This window comes from Bombyx mori, chromosome 11, assembly GCF_030269925.1.
Source record: "Bombyx mori chromosome 11, ASM3026992v2".
Lineage (NCBI taxonomy): Eukaryota > Metazoa > Arthropoda > Insecta > Lepidoptera > Bombycidae > Bombyx > Bombyx mori.
In genome coordinates, this window is record NC_085117.1 from 9,898,319 (window position 1) to 9,925,281 (window position 26,963).

The 26,963-nt window shown below is 35.9% G+C and overlaps 2 protein-coding genes across 6 annotated transcripts; one reads left to right on the top strand and one right to left on the bottom strand.

The window, feature by feature from the left end:
* Positions 1-477: 477 nt before the first annotated feature.
* Positions 478-18,480, top strand: LOC101740338 (ubiquitin carboxyl-terminal hydrolase 10). 5 transcript variants are annotated; one of them, XM_038013689.2, is made up of 11 exons: positions 493-638; positions 751-769; positions 3,874-4,000; positions 4,078-6,103; positions 6,212-6,407; positions 6,813-7,062; positions 7,767-7,877; positions 8,359-8,526; positions 9,385-9,592; positions 10,216-10,354; positions 10,814-18,480. In XM_038013689.2, the coding sequence occupies exons 4-11, from the start codon at positions 4,090-4,092 to the stop codon at positions 10,944-10,946; spliced, it is 3,219 nt and encodes a 1,072-aa protein (XP_037869617.1). In that variant the 5' UTR covers positions 493-638; positions 751-769; positions 3,874-4,000; positions 4,078-4,089; the 3' UTR covers positions 10,947-18,480. The 5 variants fall into 5 exon arrangements, with proteins under 5 accessions (XP_037869615.1, XP_021207215.2, XP_037869617.1 ...); XM_038013690.2 differs by having other exon boundaries at positions 4,082-6,103; XM_038013691.2 differs by having other exon boundaries at positions 4,103-6,103.
* Positions 18,467-26,675, bottom strand: LOC101740206 (sodium- and chloride-dependent transporter XTRP3B). Its single transcript, XM_038013692.2, has 12 exons — positions 26,534-26,675; positions 26,295-26,354; positions 25,524-25,767; positions 24,371-24,575; positions 23,247-23,385; positions 23,002-23,130; positions 21,548-21,773; positions 21,038-21,150; positions 20,714-20,839; positions 19,877-20,074; positions 19,406-19,537; positions 18,467-18,555 (listed from the first exon to the last, which is right to left on the bottom strand). Exons 1-12 carry the CDS (start codon positions 26,546-26,548, stop codon positions 18,532-18,534), a joined length of 1,611 nt encoding a protein of 536 aa, XP_037869620.1. The 5' UTR covers positions 26,549-26,675; the 3' UTR covers positions 18,467-18,531.
* Positions 26,676-26,963: the final 288 nt, after the last annotated feature.

Genomic DNA, 26,963 nt, shown 5'->3' on the forward strand with positions numbered 1-26,963 from the left:
GATAAGTATAGGACCAAAATGTACGACAGATCGCACGAGTAATTTCAAGATATCGATATTTTTCATACACTTGTTAACAACAACAACAACAGTTGTACAGCGGAGTGAGGCCGGACTACACTAATTATTTCATAAAATCTAGAAGGAATGTTATTCATGAGCATGTTACGTCATGGTGAATAGTAACAATCTAAAGGGAAGAAACGTAAGTAGTGCTTAAAATAAGCTTGGACAAAAATCGGAATCGAATCGGCTGAGAAACTGTACTATGATTTTATCACAGAGCACTCCGATTCATTCTCAGTGATTTCTTTTTCAAAACAAATCGCTTTTTGTCTATGAAGAAATTACGAACATCCGTATGGAGTAATTGAACAACATTCAGGTAAAATTTAAATTGTTTATGATTTTAGTTTTATGGAACTCTATGACAGTAATACGTGATTCTTATTGGTTGACTTCTGAGAACAAAATGGCGATTTATTTGTCATATCCTGTTGTGTTGGGTGAGTGCATGGCCTCGACGTCGATCTCGTCTAAGATTTTACTGTAGAAAAGCCGCCGCTATTTATTACTAATATTGCGGCGTTAAATTTCGTGATGGTGTTCTCTTACAGGCCATGGATTTGATGAAAACGGTAAGCATTACGTATTTGTAGTACATTCATTTGAAACATTTGTTTGGCTTTTGTTTCTTGTTTTGGTAATATTGAAACTGGCCATTACATTAGAAAAAATATCTCTTTACAGAATTGTGTGCACGTGGGAGGTAAGTTTTACTAATAAACGATATATAGACGGTGTCCTGTTTCGGGTTTACGCAATAGGAATCTCCAGTATGTTGATTTGTCAATAATTAGATGGCACCCGGCAACCGAGCGTTGTTACGCCATCTTATAGTTCTCCAAATAATACGCATATTTTGCACCATTTCATTAGTGCAAGAAAAGTTTAGACGCTGAAAATCATGCTTTATTATAGAGGGATAATAAAGGAAGTTGATTCGACATTCATTGGTACAGGGTATGTTATTTTAAGTACATAATATATTGCATTTCACGACTTAATGGGCCATGTGCTATGGATATGTTATTGTTATTTATTCGACAACTATGTCATTGCATAACGTAAATTTTGCACGGTAGATGAGGCATTAGTCGTTTTTATCATTGTGTATAAATGCTTATGTATGTAATTATTGGCGACTCAAACTCGCGAGATAGATAACCTATAAATGTGACAGTACAGGTCAACCGCAGGGTGTATTATTTTGCACAATTACAGATCCTTTCAAGGTTATCTTCTCATTAATTGCCATTTCTGATCCCTTAATGTGTGTAATTAAATTGTTTTAGTGTGAAAACAACCGATTAAGAATGTCAATAAAATGTTTTGTTTCTGTCTTTTTGTTTTCTATCAGTATGTCATGTGTCAGTCATTGTTGGTATACTTTGTTATTGATTTAGATTTCATTTTAAATTATTTATTTTGCTTTGATTTTGCATTCTTGTGTGTTGTAAGAAAATCCAGACACATCACACTAAAGGTGATAAAACATCACTGATATGATAAAATTTAAATTGATAGAATATGATCTGATGAAACACTGCAATTATCATTATTCTATAGGAAAATATGTTTTCATTGATAATTATGATTTTTTCATACATATAAAGCACAGATGTAGTAATGTTTATATATTAATTGAATAAAAATAAATAAGTCAAAATAATATACAACTAAAAAAGTATATTTATCTCAATTTATAAGCTAATGTAATAAAACTATCAGTCTTGTAAATAAATTAATAGCATAAAACATGAGATAAAGTAAATGAGAATCATGAAATAAATGCACAAACTAATAAATAATTAAAGTCGTTTCTCTCTTGGAACTGTTATTTAAGCAGATTGATGATAGCAAATTTATTAATTATTCAGAAATATAGAAACTTTTTCTATTAACTTTATGTTAGATAATTAGAAGATATGATATAAAAAAACAAAGTTTGTATCTGCTATTCGACTTTGATAGTAATATTAAGTATGCAGAAAAGTAAAAGTAAGCAATCCTTGTCTCTCTTCAAATGACAGCTTTTTTTTTTTCTCAATGTACATCTTGCATTTAATTATGAAATTAATACTAAATAGTACATAATACTGCTGTAGTATATCGAGCCCAAAACAATATAATATTAATAAAATAATAATTTACTATTATAAAACAGTTAATTCGATTTTTTGGGAACATCAGATCTAAAGGTTTTAGGCTCCAGATTGTTTTTTTTTGTAATAGTTTGTTATGAAACGCTTGTCTTATTTTATGTATGTGGGGATTCATTTTATTCAATTCTAATAAATGGGACCATGTTAGACGTCCAGTTGGAAGTTTTTACAAAGTAATAGTTACTATTGTTTGTTATGTAACTAACTAACAATAGTAACTATTACTTATCAACTCAATTTAGCTTACAAACAAATTTATAGTATATAATAAAATTCAACAAAAAAGAATATATTAAATCATCATCAGGTTGCTATTATAGAATTTTAACCAGAAAAAATAAATAAACATCTGATCATCATATTTCTACATACATAAATATCATCTTGTTTGTTCAATGAGTGTATAGTGGTCATTAACATGAAATATGTAAAAAAATATTCTAATAAATAAAAAATGTTATTATTTGCCCTATGTGCTTTTGTTAGCACTCTGGAGAGGTATTGTAAAATTAATGTTTTAATTAGGTAAAGGGGTGCAACCAGACTCCACTAGTTATTAGTTATTAATATATTTACAGATTGTTTAAGTCATAACCTCATTAATGTTACAAAACAATACCATCTACTGCATATATATATAATATTATATTTAAAGGACATGGGCCATTTTCGGCCCAGCTACTCATGCTCTCAAGGATATTAATGAAATATCTATAGAAAAATAATATTTCATTTTTACATACTTATTATAAAATTGAAGGGTAGTTAAATGGGATAATTAAAATCATAAATAAAAAGAAAATAGGATGACTAAGCTACATTGATAATATTGAAGGAGTTGCCATAGGTAAAATATAAAAAATATATATAAGATACATGGATGAATACTTATTGATCTTAAGCAAAAAACAAATAAACTTGTTTAATGTTTATTGACGTTTTACATTTGATCACTCGGTTTCGCACTCCTGTGTATTGTGGATATTATTGTTTCGTTGCGATATACCTGCTTATTATATTTTGTTGTGCATAATGGAAGGACTTAGAGACGTAATAATTATGAGCAAATACTTTTCTATGATCATTATCAAAGTCTTGGTGTTCATAGAATTAGGTCTGTGTCATAAAGTATAGCAATATAAATAATATTTAAGCTGATGACGATGTTAGTGTATTGACACCAAAATCATATGATATAACCTAAAATTCTTATCTTATTATTTAAATTCTCTGTATCCCCATGAAATATTGATTTTAATTTGTTTATAATAAAAGGGATATATAGTCTGTTATTTAAACTTAATTTCATTACTATCCTTGAACTTCGTTTAGTGAGCTATGCAATGTATGGAGAGTGGTCCCATGTCCTTTAATTTTCTTAAAATAGTATGAAATTGTGAATCTTATGTAATAATAGTACTGTATAAATTCACAACAAGGTCATGGCATTGTAAAAGCTATGGGCTCTATCAAAACCACTGTAGTTTCATTAAAATAGTACTGCAGCAGATCACTAAGTCTATGCTCTGGTTATAGTTACTGTCACTAAAAATTCTTCTATATGTTCCTTGGTAGCAAGTTGTATGTGGAGGTGGCATGCCCTTTTAATAATATAATTGCAGATTAATAAATTTGCTCTGTGTTTCAGGAATATGAGTTCCTAGACTTGTCTGATGTGAAGGGAGCAGACCTGAGCAGTCTGCAGTGTGCACTATTTGAAAATAAATTGGACTCCGCTGCGGCCCATACCGTTGGTCGCACGAAACCTGCAATAGGTAAATATTACTAAATGTTTATGTTTAAAAGTTGTGATTGAAAATTTTATGGTGTATTTAAAATTAACCAAATGCAGTTAGCCCTTGAAATGAATATTCCAGGTGGATCCTCTGGTGCGAGCAAAGTGGGAATTCCGACCGTGTCGAACAGCGTGGATAGTCTGTCGGGCGGCGAGGGCGAGATGGCGCCTCACTCGCCGGCGCGGAGTGGTGCCGGGCCGGCCCCTCACCCGCCGCCCTACGCTCAACCTCCACCCACTTATCCACCACCGCACGCGCAATGGCCTGTAGCACCACCCAACGTGTACGTGAGCCAGGTCACCGCGAATGTCAACGTACACGGTTATATGGGCCAGTACTATCAACCGCCCACGCCACAGTATGTCCCATCAACGCAGGAACGTGCTCCTCGTACCAATCGACGGGACCGACGCGGCAAGCGGCAGCCATCACCCCCCTCTCATCAACCCCAACCATACTATTTACAGTACCCGCAATATTATCCGGCTGCACAAGCGCAGGGCGCTCCCCTTTACCACTTGCCTTTTTATCAACCTTTAGTGTATGGACCATACACATACCCTCCATATTATCCAGAGTACCCAATGCCTGTAGAAGGAGATGCCGAGAAAGGCCCAGAAGAATATCCACCTGAAGTAGTGATGGAACAAGAAACAGTTGATGCTTATTATGCTAGTGCTCATTATGCCGCTCCACCTTACGGGCCACCAGTAGAAGGAGCCGTGGAATACGTCCCGCCGCTTTACTTACCTACTCCTCACCATCCGCCACCGTTGCAGCCTCCTCCTCATCACCACCATACCCCGCATCAGTTCAACGTCCACGCCAAGAACTTTGTACAAGGTCAGGGCAGAAATTATACACCAGTTGACAAAACACCAGAACGTCGTACGCCGCCAACTGCGACCGCTTCCGCGAACGTTGATGGGCTTCCCATTAAAGATCTTAAAATAGCAAACAAAGGGCCCAACAGTCCCAAGCAAAATGAAAAATCGATAGAGATCAGTCAGGTAAAACAAGTTCCTTCTATGGTAGATAAAGTTCCTCAAAAGATTGATTCAAAACAAACAAGTTCAATCTCTGACAAAATGGATGCTACCAACACTAACCAGGTTCCGGCGGTGGCAAGAAGTTTCCCGCCACAAACCACAGCTGCTGCATCAGCTGTAAAGATACCTCCAACTACTGGGAAGTCGGCCAAGGGACCGTCGGCTCCGTTTTCAAGCGGCAAACAACCCTCTAAACCGGCGACACCTCAAACTGTTGTTCCACTCCAGCAGACTGTATCGACTCCTAAAGCACCGTTTGCAAACAGACAAAAGCGTGAAGGAACATCTAATCGATCACCATCAAATGATATGGGAGACAATAATGAGAGATCTATGGTCACAGAGCATATCAAAAGAGAACCACCACTACCTCCGAGTAAAGCGCCTATGCCAATATCTATTACGCTTCATTCTGCGGGTCAACCGTTGATTGTGACAAGTAAAGCGCCTTTCGGACATTCCCGAAAAGCTAGCGGAGCTCCAGAGCCACCACCCGCCCCTCAACCTCCACCACCAGCACCGACGGCTTCCGATTTCCCTCCACCACCGACACCTCGCAACCGTACCGAGCCACCACCGCCTGTGGTACAGCCCCAACCGCAACCCGCGCCTGGCAAATCGTGGGCTAGTCTATTCTCTTCGAAACCTAGTATACCTGCACCGGCGCCCGTTCCAGCAGTTGCAGCTCCTGTCGTTGAAGAGTCAGTCAGCCCGATATCCAGTTCACCTCCTGTCGCTCCCAACTTGCAAAAACCGGTAGCCAAAGTTCCACCGTTTGATGCCTCTCCCTTGCCGGGTGCCGCTCCCGATAAAAATGGTCCGGTTCCAGCCTCGATTCCAGCGGTGTCGTATTCTGAGAAGACGTCGGTAAATTCTGGTAGCACTCAGTCGCCACCAATGATAACTCCAAAACCGACGGCAGGCCAATCCCATGCCGAACAGCGTGAAGTTCCGGTACAACGCGATTCCACCCCTGCCGTGCCACCGCAACCTTCACCTTTCAGCGACGATCCTAATTCTTATCGAATGGGAGGTGAGCTAAACGCACTTTGAAATTCTTAGTGTCAATTCATTTAATCTATATATCGTATTCTCAACTCCAGATTATTAATGTATAACAGTAAAATTTATAATATTACAGAATTTCTGACTAAATATCAGCTAGATCACCGTCCGGTCGCAATCTTGCCTCGCGGTTTGACTAACCGATCGAACTATTGCTATGTAAATGCAATCTTGCAAGCGTTGATCGCGTGCCCTCCCTTCTACAACTTGCTCAAAGCCTTGCCGTATCAAACACGTCGCGGCAAATCCAGCACACCAGTAATTGATTCCATGTAAGTTTTATTTTTATATTCAACAAAAGCAAGATCACAGCCGTGTGTGTAAAGTGTGGTATTGGCAAAAATTTAATAAGTTGTTTGCCATCTGCCCTAATGTCTCTTCGTACGTCACGACAGCAATTACTTACATAAACTTATGAATTTTGCGAATAAGATTTCAACACACTAAAGTTATTCCATTATTGTGGAAGGACACGTGATAGCTACGTATTTACCTAAAAATTGCAATCACAATTTAGTTTAAAATCTGCCTGTATACCAATAAACTGGGAGTTTCCTTCACACCAAATCTTTGAAAGGTGGCAAATTGTTCATCTATTTTTATAAACACTACCGAAGCCATTTAATGGCTTTAAGTAAATAATTTGAAGTTATACAACATAAGGTGTTATTCAAAAGGGTGGAACTATGCTACGAGTTCAGTGCAAACGGCACCACGACGACAACGAACGGGCGCGGTCGTGGAAGCAACGCCAGCGCGGCGAGCACCGGACCGCTAGTGCCCGGCGCGCCGCCGCTCGAGGGTGGCGCAGGGCTGCGTGTACTGCGAGCGCTCCGACCCTTCCCTGGCTCACAGGAAGGTAGACAAGAAGATGCAGAAGAGTTTCTTGGCTGTCTTCTGAACTCTCTCAATGATGAAATGCTTGAGGTATTTTATAATGAAACTAGCTGTACCGCTCCGCTTTGCTGATCATTTAAAATTAACATCATTTATTTCTCACCCCCACAAAGATTCTCATCATTAACTCCCGCGCAACTGGTGTAGGCGAGTCCTACACTCATATAAATATTAGCCTATCTATTAAGTTATAACAGAACATCCGTATAAACCACTATAGATTTATATATTAGTATAGACTAGAAGCTCCAGTTTTTTTTTAACAAGCACATTAAAAATACTGTCCTATAACATATCATTAATAAGATATGCGACATATCGAAAACAAACATGCACTCAATTAGTGAAGTTAAATACATAAAAAAGGGCGCGTGTACTATGTACGCGCGTAAGAAGGTTATACATTATTTTTATAAAAAAAAAAATTTTAATATTAAATAATTAACGTTAATAATTTAATAATATTTAGTATGAATTATATTAAATAATAATTTTGTCATTTATATTACTAAAAAATGAATGCTAATAACACTTTTTTTTACGAGTGTACATGCGCGAAAGTTCACCTGCGGCTATATTCAGACTCGCCAAGTTACGTCGGTTGTATTGTAATGAGCGATTTAGTGGGCAACTTCGTAAACACCGTAAAATTTCACTCTCATCAATTTTTCATAACGCGCCTAAAGAAGTATAACTTCAATAAACAAAATATACATGTAAACCTTTCCAAACAGCTGATGAAGTTAGTTGAGCCCGATGAGCCCAAAGAAAACAACAGCCAGCCCAATGGAATTGTCACTTCTGATCAGTCGCCTGAAGAGGAGGATGACGATGATGAATGGAAGGTTAGTAGAATTTTGTTATTAATTTAGCCTAACATTTTAAAATTCATGGCCTAAGGTTATCTAAAAAGGAAATATCTAAAGTATCAAACGATAAGATTGATGACTGAATTGAAATCCCGCATGCATGTATCAATTTTTGTAATGACAAAATAAAATTGTGTAAAATGTAAAAATTTGCTTGTAAAATGTAAAATATTAATTTATGTATTCATTCATATTTAATCTACTCTTCTTTTTTTTTGCTTTTTAAATTAGTATTTCAAATACAATTGCATTTTTTTTGTTTTATTTCAAATGTAATGCAAAAAAGATTATTCAGTATATAAAGTATATACTAGTAAATATACTTAAATATTTATTTTAATGCAATTGAGACTTTGACCTCGTCTCAAAATATAGGCAGGGCCCTATTCTCATTGATGTCGGAACTTGGAAAGTGAAATTCTTCCAAAACAATAATAATAATAACTATGGGTGACAGGTAATGGGTCCCCGAAACCGTGGGGCTGTGGAACGTCGTTGGGCGGCGCGTCGTACTCCCGTTGCCGATATCTTTCGCGGACGAACCAGGCTGCGGCTGCATCGCGCTCAGCATCATGACGTCACTGATGCTGTGCAACCTTTCTTCACTCTACAACTTGATATTGAGGTAAATTATTCTATTGAATATAAGTTGAAATTTATTCCAACTTCTTTATGTTAAGAAACACTGTAATGAATCAAAAACATTAATTGTAAAATTAACAAAACTGAGCTTCAATAACAGAATACATATGTTGACAAAATACTAAAACACCTCACCTTATCTACACACAATGTTTAATATTACAAAACTATCTGTGCGTATAAAGCTCTGCCGTTCTGCAATAATTATTTTTTAGGTAGGATTCTTTTTCATTGATTGTAAAGTCAATTTTATTATCTGTTAGCTTTTGAAAGATTAATTCTTCGAGAAAGTGGCGCAGTTCGATAACCATCTTATCGTGGCAACACAAAGCCGCCTATACTATTGGATCCTCCCAATCCACTCTCGGTGCTTTTTCTCGTTGAGCTTTTCGAATACGACGAAATAGACAGGACAGCCGACTCATAGACACAACACACCGAGTTCTCGATGGATCTTCTCAGTGGGTCGTGATTCAGATCCGGTGATAGATCCAATGAAATACTGCTCTTGCTAAGGATAGTGTTGTCAAATCTACCAAGGTTGAGCCCTGTGTACTCGTCTACCAAACCGGTCGTTTGGGCGAAATTTTTTTTCTTAAATAATTACTGTTTGTTTCATTTATAATAAAAAAAACCTGCTATTTGGATTTTACTAGAATCAGGTAACCAAAACATTTAACCTTTACTCAGGACATTAATATAAAGTAATCTTCACAATGATGCTAAATTATTTTTCGTCTCTGAATTTAATGTTGTCCAAACACTACTGAGTTAAAACTATTTATGATAACTAATATTTGGTTAAGCCAAACAAAATAACTATTTATTTCTTCATTTACAGCGTGCAACCAGTGTTAAAGAAGCCCTAGAATTATTGGCAGGAAAAGATACTCTGGAAGGTGTCAGTGATGCATGGCAGCAATTGGCTCTGGAAGAACTCCCAGTAACATTGTTGTTGCATCTTAAGTGTTTCCAATTTGACCAGGATGGACATACTGCTAAGATTGTGAAGAACATTGATTTCCCTGTTGATTTGAAAATTGATCCAAGTGAGTTTTGTATAATTAGTTAACCCTTTGTACTTGAAAGGTGATGATTACCACTTATTTTGGAGTCGCCTCTAAAGCGCTAAGATTTTAAAAAAAGAGCTAAATATTAGATAAGAATAAGCATAAGCAAGTATTGTAAAAAAAATGCAATCAACATGTTTTTTATTGAATCCCTAACTGTGAATGCAATATATATTTATTTAAAGTGTAATAATTAAGCTCACTTTCGTATTTATATTATAGTAAGTTTATAAACCACATTAATGTGTGTGTTATACAATTATAATATAGCAGACATTAACTTAGAGTATGGGTAGGCCTCCCACAAGAGGGACCGACGACCTCTTTGAGATTCACGGGGGTCCGCTGGATGCAGGCAGCGCAGGACCGATCCTTGAGGCGAGGCTTGGGGGAGGCCTATGTCCAACAGTGGACATCTGTGGGCTGATAGAATAGAACATAAAGAGGAACTAATTTTACTATGATGGTACTTTATTTTTCGTCTCTGATTGTGATAAATCATTCATAAAATGTTGACAACTTGTTCTGAGTGACTAAAAGAAAATTGCACTTTTTGTTCTCTTATATAGGTACACCATACCCAATTTATGCACATTTTTCAGAAATAATGTCATCAAAACCAAAGTACACAACAAAACAGCGATTGTATAAGCTGTTTGCAGTGGTGTACCATGAGGGTGTTGAGGCAGTTAAGGGTCACTATCTCACTGACACTTATCATGGGCAAGCTGGATGGATAAGGTAAAAAACACAACTAGTTTTGTATACAGCAAACACAAAAATTTACTATATATAAATATCACATAAACTACATGAGGAATACTATAATGCAGTAGTGATTTATCTAAGTATTTGTGACCAAACAGTCACAAATACAAGACAGTAAATATATCAAGATATACAATAATGATAGCAGTTGTCACACAATTCAGTTTTATTTCAATGGTGCAAAATATTTAACTATATATATGTTAAAAAGTATTTTGTTTGATGGTTTTTTTTTAAAGTGTATTGTTGATACTTTTGTCTTATTCAATTTACACTATTGCCATAAACACAATGATGTTTATTATTTTTCGTCTCTGAAATTGACTAATGTCAATTATATTTGTGGATCATCACTACTGAGTAAACATATAAATTTGTTGTTCTACTGTTCTGATTAACAAAAGAAACTTTCAATCAACTTTTCGTTGACAGATATGATGATTCAACTGTCACTCAAGTAACAGATGCCCAAGTATTGAAGCCGAAACCTCCGAGAATGCCGTACCTCCTCATGTATAGACGCCATGACACTCTTCTGCCTCACAGGCCGGTGAAGACTGAATGAACCGAGTTTACATTCGCTCATTTCTACTTTCGAACAATAAACATCCACGGGCACTTCTGGTAAAACCAGCGTCCTCGGAATGTATCAATCGTAAGTCAAAGTGAGCGAATTTGTGTACTGTCTTAGTGAGCAGTTTTATAACCAGTGCGGTGTGTAGTGGCGATATGTTGTGGGAACATTTTTTAAGGATTTTACTGGATTTTTCATTCTATCCATGTAAATGTGCTTCGGAAACTGTGTTTATTAGTCACCAGAATTACGACAGGCACTGTTTTCTAATTTGGAATGACTAAATGTTGTCTTGTGACTGCTTGATTGGGTTTCGATTTTTATAAACTAGCAAAGAAAGACTTTGACTACTGAGCTAATTGAAATGCTCAAAATTTATCTCAAGGGATTATTGTACATATTGCAATTTATGAATTGTGTGTATTTGGTTTACTTTCAATTTTAATTCACTTTAAAAAAAATTAAACAATGCAGGGATGTAACTTTTGGGATAAGTTTACATAAATTTTACTTACGGATTGTGCCTTGTTAATCCAACGAACTCTGTGTTAATGTTAAAAAATTGACACATGAACCGTTTCATCTTTGAAAATGTATATAGCTATATATATAGGCCAAACTAATGAAGTTTTAAGCAGAGTGTGTACATTTTGTGTTTTAATTAAATGTATTGTGTAAAAAGGTATCTGAATCTTAAGCTGGTCTCTGAAATTGTATTATATGTATGTGCTTCTTGATAATTTTGTCTGTAAATAATTAAGGTTTTTCTTTTAGTACAAAATTTTCGTTGCTTTGATCAAACCTAGCAAAACAACGCGTTTTTTACGATTTTATACTATAGTTACAAGTTATGAGCCTAAAAGTCGTATTTCATAAGTAAATATATGTCCTTGACAATATGGAATTAATGGTGTTATAAAATATATAAAAAAATGTAAAAAAATATATCTAGTATATGGAATTCATGATGCATACTATACGAATATTGATCATACATATGAATATTAAAATTTGGTGTGGTGTACATATTTGTGAACAAATTGTACTGTTAGTTAATAAAAATTGTAAATAAAACGCAGTATTTTAAAAGTTAGTAAATACATAATTCTTGTCATTTGATGTGTATTTGATAACTTTAAAAACAAGAAAGACTAAAGACTGGCTGAATAATCAGAAGGGAATGAATATGTAATTATGAAGATTTCGTCCTAGTTTTAGAATTTAATAATTTTCTTACTAGAAAGCTCTTATAATAACACTGAAATTACCACGCGTTGCATGAAAGCTAACTGGTCCCCGTCAAGTGTTTAAATTAAGAAAATTAATGATGTGAGAACGAGTGGTATTCATGTTAGTTGTACCAATTTCATTGTAAAATAGGGTTGTGTGTGATTATATTTGGTGGTAAGGTGCTCGATGGACTGATTGCAAGGAGTGATAATAGTGCCCTTCGTTGTTGTGATATGGGGATGATTTCACTAGATTTAAAGCACATTTATGTAGTTGTTAAGTGTTAAAAATATATTATCTGTATGTTGTCTAGTAATGCGTATGTTTTTAATATTATTGGTATTAAATGATCGATTTTATTCAAACCCACAAAAAAGCTACGATTACTTTTCAGAAGTACTTCAATTAATCCATGGTTTTGTAGTTCGTTTAAATTTTCATTTTAACATTAAAAAAATAATATATTATGAATGTTTATTTTTAAAATGGTGAACGTGTAGATGTTACAAAATTGACACAATCGCGTAAAATTAAGTAATTCACTGGATAACATTAGATTTTAGTATATAGATCCGAATGGATATCTTGTAAAGATAAGAGGTAGTTGCATGAAGAAGTTGTAAGAAATTATAGAGTAATTGCTGTTTACGAATTAAGTGCGTATCAAACCACTGATAATGAAGATGTGTTATATCAAAATCTCACGGAATCCTAGTGATTTAATTAAACTAAAAGTACACTTTGTGAACAGGATGTATTCTGATCTTGATAGCTTAACGTGTTTTGATAACACATCTTTAACAGATAATTCAGAGCTCAGTGGTATCTCAGAATAATTTTATTTAGATGAGCTGTTGCTCACTGCTCATTGAAAAGTTATTTAAGGCAAGTTTGGTCTAGATAACACGAATTGCAACTCTTTTCATTATATTTCCTTTCCGTGGCGAGTGTGATTTTTTTAAATATACGGGGACGTACTGGAACCATTACCGATCACGAAGACGGCTAGAGTTGAGTACCAAAACCGAAAAACAAATGATCAATGTCATGTTCTAATTTAAAAAAAAAAAAACTTGCTATTTTGACTTCGGAACTGTTGTCTCCACACCCTGTATATCGGTGTTCCCTCATTAGTATATACTATTGCGTCTGTATGTTTGATTTTTTTTTAAATTGAACTTTTGGTGAAACTAATATGTGACCAATGTTATACAGGGCGTGAGGAAATCAAACTCAATACAATATTCGGAGAGCGGAAAGGCCATTTGGTTTAAGCGACATTTTTGCATCTTTACAGCCATTTAAAATTTGGATAAATAGTCATGATAAACAAAAATTCGCCTATTTGAATGGAATAAACATAATTGAAGTTCAATCAAAAACATCGATTGATGCCAATACCGAATAAAACGCACCTTTAATTACAAAGGTTTGAATGTCGCTTAAACCAAAGAGCATTTCAGCCCTCAATATGGTTCAACGATTTTACTCGCCTGTCCACACGTGTTTGTTTACAGTGTAGCTTTTGTGCATTGTGAATTGTTACATTGATCTTGATTGATTTGATTGATTTTTTTTTTTTGAGTCGCCCGTCATCCTTTTCGGGAGAGTTCCTCTTAAACCGTACGTGAATGTTTGGCGGACAGATTTATTATTAGTTTTCGTTACCTAATCTTAGTCTACCTGAATAATACGTATTAACGGTCCCACTTGTCACCGCTCAGTTTACCCTTTGTTATGTAAAAAAAAAACTTCTGATCTCAATGTTATTGTTGTTTGAATTGTTTTTTTTTTTTTTAAATCTTGTCATCTAAAAATTATTCCACAATACCTAAGGGCAATATTGTATAATGCCTTATTAGATTTTCGTATGCGAGTACTTGTATTGACCAAAAGATGTGAAATTGCTTAATAAATTAGCTTTTAGATACATACCTGTCACGCATAGTTGAAGTAACAAATGAATACATAACTTAAACCTAAAAATCGATAAATACCGATCAAAGGCAAAATACACGTCTGTTCATTTGTAACTATTTATGAAAAAAAAATGTAGTTTTTAATTAGTTTATAGTTGAAAGAAAAAAAATATTAACTAACTATCCTTTTTATATTTGTAACCTGATTGTTGTCAGTATGTGTCGTCGTTAAGTATGTAGAATAATCGAAATACAGCTAAATATAACCTTACAACTAATGGTATATTAATATTATTAAATACATTATTTACATTCGTCCCAAAAACGTTTCTATGTAGATAGTCGAGTTTTATACTTAGTATATGGATAGTCTGGAAAGATTTTATTAAATACATAATTGTACTTTTAAAGTGTGTAGTTTTTGCAGTTAACGATAAACTTATGGTTGAATTTTACCTTTGGAAATCTTGGGGTTTGGGAAAAAACAAACGGCTGCCGCACACTCGCAGACGCGGCGACGACCTGCTCGTGTGCGTATTCAAGAAATAAAAATTTGTAGTTGGCAACACTGCACCAAATTTGGAAAATTGACAATAAGATTTGTTATTTTGTCATATTTACTTTAAAGAAAAAATAGCAACGCTACGAAAATTTATAAGTTTTGCAAATCTAGCTAACCCCAAAGGTACTCCTTATAGATGTAGTGAGAAATTATTTTCCTTTGGGAAAACTCGGATCTTTATCGGAATACCCAAACTGTTAATGAATGATCATATTATCTATCTATCTCTTAGGTTTATGGCGTTTCCTTTTAGATTTCGCCAAATGATCATATTAAATGAGTGACATTTTCATATCAATTTTCAAAGTGTCAAAATGAATAATGTCATTGTACTGAAACTATTTGAGAGAGCACGATAAAACATTCTTAGCTACTCACATAATTCTTAGTGACTATCTGTGACCTTGCTCGTTCACGAAGCCCGCTATAGAAAGCAGAGTATTATATTATACACTTGACATTGGCGAAATCTAAAGGGAAACGCCATAAACCTAAGAGATAGATAGAGAGCACGATAAATACGAACTTTTGCGAAAAATTACGAAGGAAAATCTTTTCTCACTATATCTATACTCAATTATATTCATTGTACGTTATAGTACTTGTACTTAGCATTATTCGCATTCAGCAATCCACAAATAAAGATTACATGTAACTTTTTTTGTGTCTTTGTCCAATTCGTTCAAACCGTATGTCATGGTCACTGTTTCTCAATCTGAGGATAGCGTACGTGACGGGTCTCTGTAAATTTGCTAGGAATTGGAAACTGCAAGTCAGGAGATATCTCGCGAAGAATAATAAGACGACCTCGAATAAGATAAGAAATATTCAACTGTTTTTTGGTGAAAACAACTAATAAATAATTTTACGTACATAATACGCCTCGCAGTAAGTTCGCCTTATTTATTTGACTATAGTTAACCGCAACTCAAAAGGTTGAGAAACGTTGGCCCAGGGACGTAAGACTGAGCGCAGAGTTCCCGAATGACTCATTTTAATCGAAACTATTTAATTGAGAAATTAGTTCATTAATATTGAGAATTTATTTAATCGTAAAAAGTCACTGGGATCGATAAGTGTTTCATAGTAATGGCCGTGAATATTGTTTGCGAATGGCATTGAAAATGTACAGTCGGCTGTGATTCCTAAATTATACGAACTAGTAAATTGAGTGACGATTTCTTATGATTTATTCATTTCGATTTGTTTATACATACATAATATAGGGTTAAATTGTTACATAATATATATTTTAATTATAGATAGTAGTTTAAATGTTCCTGATACTTTTATATTAGTGATCAAAGATGTCGTGTGAAAATCAACTAGTTTTATTTAGCAGCTTGTGTTTTTTTAGTGTTTTAAGTGCCAATCGATGTGTGTTGAAGCACTGAAAATGGCATTAATACGCGATCTTTAAAAGAAGTTTAGTTATTGCTAATAATATGTTCTAATAGATTGGAAATTCCCAATCTGTTTTGAACCCTATAGTCTATATTAATTTCAGATTAAACACACGGGATATGTGTTTATTTATTTAAGAAAATTCGTAATTGGGCAAACAGAATAGATGCAAAAGAAATATTTGCGGTTTTAATGGCAAATTTACAAAAACTTGAAATATTTCTATCATTTTTGAAAAAATATTTTAAACAAATTGTGCTATGGGTGTCTCCACCGAGTCCTACTGAAACTGCCACATGAAAGACCAACTAGTAGGCAATATCTCCACCGCGTTATCCCGGAAAATCTAACAAAGATAACATCTGAAAAACGTCGCGTATAATTGATTAAATAATTAAATTAACAATCTAAAGAATAGCCTAGAAATATACGTGAGCTTAATTTTAAATAATATATAAACGGTAATATAATAAGCAGTAGAGTAAACTTAAAATATTCGCTCTCTGTTATTTTATTATCTTAATAATATTCATGAATGAGTACACCGCAATATAATAAATATCCCAATCCTAATTTTTCTCCATAATCTTAATACTGTCGCGCCTTTCGCCCGATCTTTGTGTTATTTTCTTATTTTATTTAGTCCTTTGGTATTTGTAAATTTTAATGTAAGATAATGCCAATTGAAAGCCAATACGTAAAGTTATTGATTCAGTTCGCACATCGGTAATGATAATGTTGAGTATAATTATCAGAATTGCATTTAATTGTAAAATTAAATGGCCGACGTGTGCTTGCTAAAACTGAAACGAAAAATAAAGCTTGGGCTTAGTGAGTAACGTTTTGTGGACGTGGTACAACAGGTTAGAGAACAGCTTTTGAAATCGCAATGAAAGTGAATAATCTCGCGGAAATTGTATTAATTACGCTTTATGGCCTAAAATACTCTTGGAACGAAGAACTTTAGTAATTAGACCGTATCTCCGAAAGTATTGGACATTCCATGGCTCACTCGCTCGCACTATACTTGAGACCTTAGAACTTATATCTCAAAGTGGGTGGCGCATTTACGTTGTAAATGTCTATGCCATAGACTCTATGGGCTCCAGTAACCACTTAACACCAGGTGGGCTGTGAGCCGTCCACCCATCTAGCAATAAAAAAAATCTCGCAAGATTATCGTACTATCAGAGTCTGATCTATCGTTGACTTGATACATCGCGATTGTTTTCTCATCGTTATTATTTTGGTACTGAACAACGTTAACTCACTAAATTGTGATTTAAATCGTTACAAAATTAATGATGTATTTTTCAATCCGTTTCTATCAATGCTAATTTATTTATAGCGGAGTTAAGTTTTTTTTGCGAATCCCTAAACTCTTAGGACGAATCTAAGAAGATTCACCTATTAACTCAAATGTAACAAACACCTCACTAAAATAGTTATAAAACTTATAACTAACTTAAATAACCGATTTCTTTTAACAACTATTAAAGCGGTCTGTGCGTGTAATTTTAAATAATTGAATAGCTACCCAATAATGTTTTCATTTCATGACATTGAGTAAATAGTGAAAAAAATATCTAAAATAATATTTATTGCTTTATTGCTACTGTGTCAGGGCATCTCACAGAGACTGGCACATCGGTTAACGGTGTTCAGACTTTCTGTATAAAAATAATAATTTTAATAATATATTTTCTAAACTCTTCTGTTAATTCAGATTCTAGTCCTCTCAACTTTGCCCAAGCGTATACACAAACTAAATGTTTTATCAAGGCAAAAGTATAAAAACCAAACTCTAGTCTCCCCTCGGCTTATGTGTGCAATGAATGGAACTCTTAATCATAAGCAAATAACATAATCGAAACAAATATTACAATGAACAAAAACCAGATTTTCATATAGAACTCATCGAATTTTAATAAAAACAATGAATCATTTGGCGGTCTATCTACTTAGAATCTAATACTTTTAAAACGATTGTGGTATGTTTATAATTATTTTTTTATACGAGAGGTTTCATTATAAGTTATGTTTAATTTTAGTTGTAAGTTCCAAGGCTGTATTAATTAAACGGGAGTGTTTTTTTTTTTAAAGCCCGCTCTGCCCTGATTTATTTTGTATGTTGAGCTTTGTAAACTATTTTAATCAAAATGTTGTGTATAAATAATATTAAAAAAAAAACGCTCCTACTGGTCTTAACGGATAATTATTTAAAGAAAAAGACAAAACTTAAGAAAGGCACATTGAAAATTAATTTTCAATTTTCGATTATCCATTAAGATCATCGTATAAGTTGTTATGTGGATATTGTGTGTATGACTAATAATTATAACAATACATTATTTTGGTATATTATTGGTGTTATGAAAAATTCTGTGAATAAAATATTGTGTCATTCTGATCGTTGGTTTTATTTTAAAATAATAGAAAGCAATATTTGTAGTGCAGTCGTTCATTTTCCATCACGAACAATGTTCTGTAACAAGACGGTTTTAAGTTATGGAATGTCACAGTAGCAAACGCCAATTTGATTGTTATGGCAAAAACGAAATTCATATACGAATTATCTACTCAAATTTCGGAAACGCACAACTTCAAACTGCGGGAGCATCATCCGCGAAGATTGAATATAAATTCAATACTGGTAATTAATGAATGTATGTATGTAAAGGCTTTATAAATTGTAATCTCCCTTTTTCTTTTTTTATCATTTTTAAGCGATGTATTTTCATCAACAGTTCGTTATTTTCATATTTAATTCGTCCGATCGTGGTGTTATATTTTGTCCGATGCAAATGTGGGCAAACCATTCTCGACCATACCCGATCCTGTAGACCGAATGGTAAACCGTCGATGTCGCCCTAAACACGTCATTACGGATCCTCCCGATCCATTAACAGTGCCTTTAGGTACCACAAGCACCGGTCACCGTCCTCATCGAACCCGGCGCTTGCGACAAAGGGCTCGACGAGCGAATAAATCCATAGACACAGCCCACTGAGTTTCTCGCCGGATCTTCTCCATGGATCGCGTTTCCGATCCGGTGGTAGATTCTGCGAAGCACTGCTCTTGCTAGGGCCAGTGTTAGCATCACTCTGGTATGAGCCCCGTGAACTCACCTACTAGCGTAACCTTAACTAGTGTTATGTTAATAGTGTTAAGGTTACGCTGAAATAGCCTCTCACAGCTATCAGCTTAGGAGGAAAAAAAAAAGATTCTCGAATTGTACCCGGCCATATTTTTTTTGCTGTATAACGATCAATTCAAAATTCCATCGATGAATAAAACTGGAAGAGAAATTGAATGGCGAAATAGAAAAAACTCACCCGTACTCTACATTTAAAAACGCTATAGAATAGTATAACAAGCGCTATTGGTGATACAGTGAATAAGACTATTAGCCAGCCAGCTATAGTTCCGGTATGTGGCCATAGTCCCAATTCCAATACAAATACGGTCTGAAACAGCAAACAAAATAAATCATATTGAAAAAAGAGTTATTTTTGACTACTTTAACTACACATAGATTTGGGTTTCACCCTTAACATAACTTTGAAATAATTTTAGGAAATGCACAAAGCTAGGTACGTAAAAAAGACCTAATAGCGCAATAAATACAATGTTTTGCAGACTTCTGTTTTCTATGAATTATATCCACGGATAATATACCTACCTGCGAGCTACGTTCATCAATTACGACATCAAGTTTTCCCCGATACACGTCAAAAACACGATCTTATTTAACAGACGACTCGTTAATTAACTACAAATAATTTGTAAATTACACTCAATCTCACCAAGAGTATAGGTGGCCACAATGCCCAACACACCCTCATGAAGACTGCGGGATATTCTCCAACAGCAAAGAAAACGTCTTCACAAAATGCTGTTTGGCCGTACACGTAGGTAACTACAACTGTAATGGCAGCCGCAATGGGCACTCTAGGCTTGGATACGGGCCAGTACATAAGGAAATTTAAAATGTATTGTCCACCCTGAGAATATTGGGTACAAGCTTTAGAAATTCAGCAACTATTTGGATTACTTATTGTTGGGCGTGTTGTGAGTCCTCACATCTAGGTACCTACAACCCGTGCTTATTTCTGCCACGAAGGAGACCGCAGAGTCCCGGTTTGAAGGGCGGGGTAGCGGCTCTAAATTTTAACTGACACTTCGAACGCATATCACAATTTGGGTAGGGTATATAATAGGTCCCGTTAACGACTAGACACCTTGTGGGACGTGAATTCGTTTATCCTTGCTATGTAATAAAATAATATGAACTTTCAAACGTTGAAATTTTAAACTATGTTTTTTTAAGTGGGCGTCCTTCACATATTGATGGTTACGGACGACGGTGACACCTTTAGATCATGCGGATCGTAAGATCGGCTTTCATCGCAGTAAAATAACTACAAGTGTCTTACGGTTTCACATGCATTTAATTTGCAATTCTATAATAATGAAAAACACTCGGGGCTAAAGATTTTGTAAAAAAATACATGTCGTTCCGTTCGTTGCTAAGTGAAAGAAGGATAATAAAAGAAAGCAACATTCACTTTTACAATATAACATCACTGTACATCTATGATTTATTGGCCTAATATTTTGAATTTCAATACATATAATCATACCTGTGTACATAAAGTTATCGTGCCAATAAAACAAAACAACAAGCAGACGACAATGTGAAATGCCCACGCAATTTTCCTAATTGAGCGGCCGGTGAATGTAGACATCATAGTTTGAACTAAAAGCGCCTGTCAATTAAACACAGAATATATTTTTAGATTCAATCGCTAATTCGTATTTAATAAAAAGAAATCCTTGATATCAAGAAAGCAGCTTAGCAGTAAAAAAAGTCCCTATTGGGAAGGCATGTTTGTAGGTTAGACCTAATATTTCCAATACCTACAACTATAGTAGTGGTTAGATAATTTGATAACACGAATTCTCACCGCTGATGAAACTGAAAGCACGAATAACGTAAAGAACAGTAGAGCCGACCAAAACTGACTGCCGGGTACCCTGGCCACGAACTCCGACCACAAAATCATAGCTGATCCAGACCCTGAACGAAATTAAAGAAATAAAATAATTCAATTGTTACACGATCAAAACGCTTAGGTAGGACTTAATTCATTTTTTTTTTGATTGCTTAGATGAGTGGATGAGCTCACAGCCCACTTGGTGCTAAGTGGTTACTGGAGCCCATAGACAATTTTACAACGCAAACGCGCCACCCACCTTGAGATATAAGTTCTAAGGTCTCAGTATAGTTACAACGGCTGCCCCACCCTTCAAGCCGAAACGCATTACTGCTTCACGGCAGAAATAGGCGGGGTGGTGGTACCTACCCGTGCGGACTCACATGAGGCCCTATCACCAGTAGTAAGTTTAGTTAATATAACTTGGATGTGTAAATCTCATATTCTCATCTGCCTTCGTTTGAAAAAAAAAAAGCTTACCACTCCAAAGATGGCTACTATTTTCGTAATCCTTCATCAAAGCTCCATGTGTCGCTCCAAGAACAAAGGCGCTGATCATGCAGCTTATTTTAGAAGCTCCGAAAGCTAGCATTGCCGTTGTCCCAAGTCTATGACGCTCTTTCGGACAATAAGAACCTAACATTATCAATGTGCCATGGGAAATTGACATTTGTAATAAAGCATATTCAATAGCTTCGAGCCAAATCTGCAATAACCAGATTTAATCAATTTCATTTTATAATTAAAGCCACACGAAAATCATAGTTATTCCACCACTACGTAATTAATGTACCTAAGCTATTTGCTCAGCGGGAATAAACTATATTGGAGTAAATTATGTTGTTCATAGATTTACCTACTGTTTTTTTTTATTGCCCTTGTAGGCAATAACGGTCGCTAATGGACATCAGCAATACTAGGAACAGAGGGGCAGTGCTAAGCGGCGGCCTATCTTTTTTCCTTACCTATTCGCTGGTAGCCTAAGGGGCTATTTCAGCTTCGCACGAACGGATAAGTGAGCTCACGGGCTCAACCTGAGAGAATTTGGTAACACCAGCCCTAGCAAACGCACTGCTTCACAGAATCAACCACCGGATCGGAATCGCGACCCGCTGACAAGATCCAGCGAGAAACTCAATGTGTGTAGATTTTTTTTTTCCTACCTAAGCTGGTAGCCTGTAGCGGCTATTCCAGCGTAACCGTGGCTAGTAGGTGAGCTCACGGGGCTCAAACCTGACGACGATGCTAACACGAACCCTAGCAAGAGCCGTGCTTCGCAGAATCTACCACCAGATCGGAAACGCGACCCACTGAGAAGATCCGGTGAGAAACTCAGTGGGCTGTGTCTGAGAGTTAATTTACTCGTCGAGCCCTTCGTCGCAAGCGACGGGTTCGACGAGAACGGTGACCGGTGCTTGAAGTACCTAAAAGCACCGTTAGTGGATCGGGAGGATCCGAGATGACGTGTTTTGGGCGACGTCGACTGCTTTCCATTCTGTCCGCAGGATCGGGAATGGTGTAGGTATGTCTATGGGTTAGTGCACTAGAGTTCGACGAGGACGGTTTACGAGGTAGGTTTACGAATCTTAATTTTTCAATGTATTTTTGTTATTATTTGTTAATTTTGACTTATTGTTTTGACGTCAATTGGGAAGATTTGTACTAGATATAAATACATTATATGTTTTGTTATTTACAAGGCATATGTTGTGTTAGTGTAACATAAATAATTTCGATGCCGACGGGCTTTTTTTATTTTTTTTTTATTGGCTTATATGGGAGAACAAGTTCACAGCCCACCTGGTGTGTAAGTGGTTACTGGAGCCCATAAGCATCGTGTTTCGGGCGACGGCGGCTTTGCGTTGGCCCGTCGCCTGAGTCGAATATGTGCCTACCGTCAATTCGACACAAAATAGACTGCCTGTGTGACTTACGTCAAATCCGTTAAATAGGACAGACCAGTCGCAATCATGGAACATCCGACCGGCGCCGTCCAGACGCACCGCACCCGCTCCACAACACAACAATAAAAAGAAAGCTGTCACGTCCTTATACATTACCAACTGGAAAAAATATCCATGTGGGTTAATTTAAAAAGAATCAACCTAAAAAATAATAAGTATAAATTATAATAGTAATGCAAAAGTTACAGTTTCGTAAAACAAAACACATTTTTCACCTTCGAATAGCTGTAAATTCGTTTGACTGCTACAAAATAAATCAAAACCCAACACATTATGTAGTACCATGCCAGTTCCCATACGATGTTTCCGAGGCCACCTTCTAATCCTTCTCTTTTTAGATTCAGCACGAAGTTACTGAAGAAAGAAAAGCCTACGATATAATAAACAGCTTGGGCTAGAGACAACTAAGAAATCTAACTAGGAAATTATCGTGAAAATGGTTGTTTCCTAACATCTATGGCACGTTGGACTACTTCGCGGCGGGAAAAGGCGGATGATAGTACCTACTTATCCGCGAGGGATTACAACATGACCTATAATACCACCAGTAAATTCATGTTTGATAATCACAGCTCTTTGGTATAATACTCAGAGAACGCTGCTGCCTACTCTTAGGTTAAGGCACGACACCAATGGAAAGAAGGGTAATGCTATTCTAACCTGGTTCACCAGGCGTCTTACCCTACTACTTACTAATTGTAAAAATCTTATAAAACTCTGTTTTTATGGGTTCTGTAACCAGCCGACCGTATGGCCGTACGGCTCATCTAAAGGTGAGTGGTTACGGTGACTAGTGGACTCCAGCAATGCCAGGGGTACAGTCATTTAAGTCTTCGTGACCTAAAGGATAAGACGTCCGGTGCATTCGAGTTGAGCGACGCACCGGTGTTCGAATTCCAGGCGGATACCAATTTTTGTAATGAAATACGTACTTAACAAATGTTCACGATTGACTTCCACGGTGAAGGAATAACATCGTGTAATAAAAATCAAACCCGCAAAATTATAATTTACGTAATTACTGGTGGTAGGACCTCTTGTGAGTCCACACCACCACCCCGCCTATTTCTGCCATGAAGCAGTAATGCATTTCGGTTTGAAGGGTGGGGCAGTCGTTGTAACTATACTGACACCTTAGAACTCGTATCTCAAGGTGGGTGGTCGCATTTGCGTTGTGGATGTCTATGAGCTCCGGTAACCACTTAACACCAGGTGGGCTGTGAGCTAATCCACTCATGCAATAAAAAAAAAGTCGCTGCCTACCTCTTAAGCTCCTACATAGTTCATTCACACTACAGTTATAATAGTAGGAACTTGAATAAGCTTAATTTCAACGTACAAAAAGAAAGAATGCGCAGGAGTTTCGCTGTCGCTTGGTAAGGGACGGTGTCTAGCAGCGCACGCCGGTCGAGCGCTAGCAGCGCAGTGTAGCCACGGCAGGAAAGAGTGGAAGCTGTGAACGAACAATGCCAGGCACCACGCTCCCACCGAGCCGAGGGCAAGCGTCGTAAACAAACACGATCCTAGCATAGCAAAGCCAACTCCTGAAAACCAAATAACAACAAAAGGTTTTGTGACAATTTTGAAATTCGGTTCATGTTAAAATTAAAATATATTTTTTAATACGGTATAATCTCGCGTTTATTACTGTCATTGGGGAAAAAGTCTTTTCGCATTAAAGTATGTATGAACTTGTAATAAAATCTCTTTGTATCTGGCTGGTTTTGATATGATTAAAAGTTTAAATTTTAAAGAAGATAATTCCAAATTCAAATTAGGAAAATGTGTGTTTTGTTATTTATTTATTTAAAACGTTATCGAACAAAATGGTATCTAGGTACATACTTTAGTTAAATGTAAATAAATTATATTAAAAAATGTTGTGAATTCTCTTAAATAATGCCAAGAAACTTTTTCCCCAACCTATTACAATTACCTACAGACGTTTTCAACTCTTTACATTTTCCGTCAGTTGTGCCTGACCACAAAAACTGTAAAGTAGGTATGTATTAAGCCGTGAAAGCGTAAAATCGTTTGATATTCATTTCATATGATTTTTGTTTTTATCTACTAAAAGGAGTTGCTTATAAAACACGTTCAGATAGCTTGAAGCTCAAAATCAGTCTGATTGGCCAGTAATCATAAAATACGGCTATTCGATCCAACGCAAATCGAGATGCTATTATTTACCTCCCCCCCCCCCCCTTTCCTCTCTCATTCGCTAATTCGAACATTCCCTAAAGCACGTGTTTATAATATCATCTTGTCCTTTTCTGGAACAATCATGCGCTCCAGTTTGAAAGAAGGCACAGCAGTTACACAGATGAAAATTGGATACCGAATGTATTAAAATCGACAACCTCAATAAAAACGTGATGCTTACCTATAGGTTAACTAACTATTAGGCGGATAAAAGGACCTCAATTGCTCATCTTAGATACTAGAAAAGACTGTGTTCTTATCGTGGTACAGTATTTAAAAAAGTAGAATACCTCTAGCAATGGGTGCTAAGTCCCAACAACGGAGAACACCTTTCTTCGTAACAACGCCGAGTGCCAGTTCCAAATAGAATAGCGGATACGCAAGTAATAAGCTGAAGACATTGTAAAGAAACAGGAAAGGCAATAGCTTCCGAAGGTCATGTAAGTACGGATGCCACCATAACTGGCAAATACCGACACAAGATGATATGACTAGTTGGCGATAGCTTATATTGTTTGTCCATCGTTCTTTCATCTGTAAATTTTAGGCATAATTTGCAAGTTACTTAACTATTTCACTTTTTTTTTTGCTCGATGAACTAGCTCACGGCCCACCTGGTTTTAAGTGGTTAACGTAGACCGGCGGTCGGGGAACTTTTTTAGCTATTAGGTACCCCAAAATATTTTTGTGTAAGTTGATATTACCCCATGGCGAAGAACAAAAAAAAACGAAAATATATACTTTTTACTCATAAAAGTTTCATTTTTACCCCCAAATGTTTCATTTTACCCCATTTGGGGTAATTTACCCCGGTTCCCCGACCGCTGACGTAGACGATGGACATCAATAACGTAATTCCCGCCACCAACTTTGAGACATGAGTTCTAAGTCTCAGTTCTGTAGAACAACGGCTGTTGTATTCTTCAAACCGAAATGCATTACTGTTTCGTAACAGAAATAGGCGGGGTGGTGGTATCCACCCCTGCGGGCTCACAAGACGCCTACCAACACCTTCATTTCACAGTTCCATATTAGTACTAAATAAAGAAAATTACACATACAAGAGGATTTATAGTTGATTCGGAGTCCGCCGATTCCGATAAACTTTTACTATCAGAACTCTGAAAAGTAAATTGTGGTCAATAGAAACTTTGTTTATTGTTATTATTATAACAATAGCTTTGTTTTTTTTATCAAAGTTAGCATCGCTTGGTTCCGCTTGCTCGTGCGCAGAGGCCCGTGCTTGCATGAGGCAAAAAGTGCTACTATTTTTGCTGTTTCTATCTAAAAAGCTACTTACAGCGGTATCACTCATGTTTGTCCAATTATTAATTATTAAATTATATGCAGCTAATATTGATTGAGCTCTATTGCTGCTCCTAATGGAGGTTGTCAAAAAGAAGAAATATAGCAAAATGACAGTAAGAAGTTAGCTTAAAAAGAGAAATATATCTAATATTAAATAGGTATTTAATTGCATTTTATTAAAATAAAATCTAAATCAAATTAATGTAATATTAAATAGTTTGATGATAAGTACAGCGAGTTTCCAACTATGTAATATAAATTGAAATCACACTAGTTTCAGTTTAATTAGGTCAATGATGATTAGGTCAAAGGCAATCGAAAGTGACGTATGTAAATATGATTAGAACGGTTAAAACATTTTCAATGGATGATTGTAGTTAACAAAACAATAATTATTCTAAATAAGTTTTATTATTTCAAAG

Excerpts from the sequence above, each read along its gene's own strand:
- LOC101740338 (XM_038013687.2), top strand. Across the intron at positions 7,063-7,766 it reads TCAATGATGAAATGCTTGAG|CTGATGAAGTTAGTTGAGCC; the intron begins GTATTTTATAAT and ends CTTTCCAAACAG. Across the intron at positions 9,593-10,215 it reads TGATTTGAAAATTGATCCAA|AAATAATGTCATCAAAACCA; the intron begins GTGAGTTTTGTA and ends CACATTTTTCAG.
- LOC101740206 (XM_038013692.2), bottom strand. Across the intron at positions 24,576-25,523 it reads CTTAGCACCCATTGCTAGAG|GAGTTGGCTTTGCTATGCTA; the intron begins GTATTCTACTTT and ends TTTGGTTTTCAG. Across the intron at positions 19,538-19,876 it reads TGTGGCCACCTATACTCTTG|ACCGTATTTGTATTGGAATT; the intron begins GTGAGATTGAGT and ends TTGCTGTTTCAG.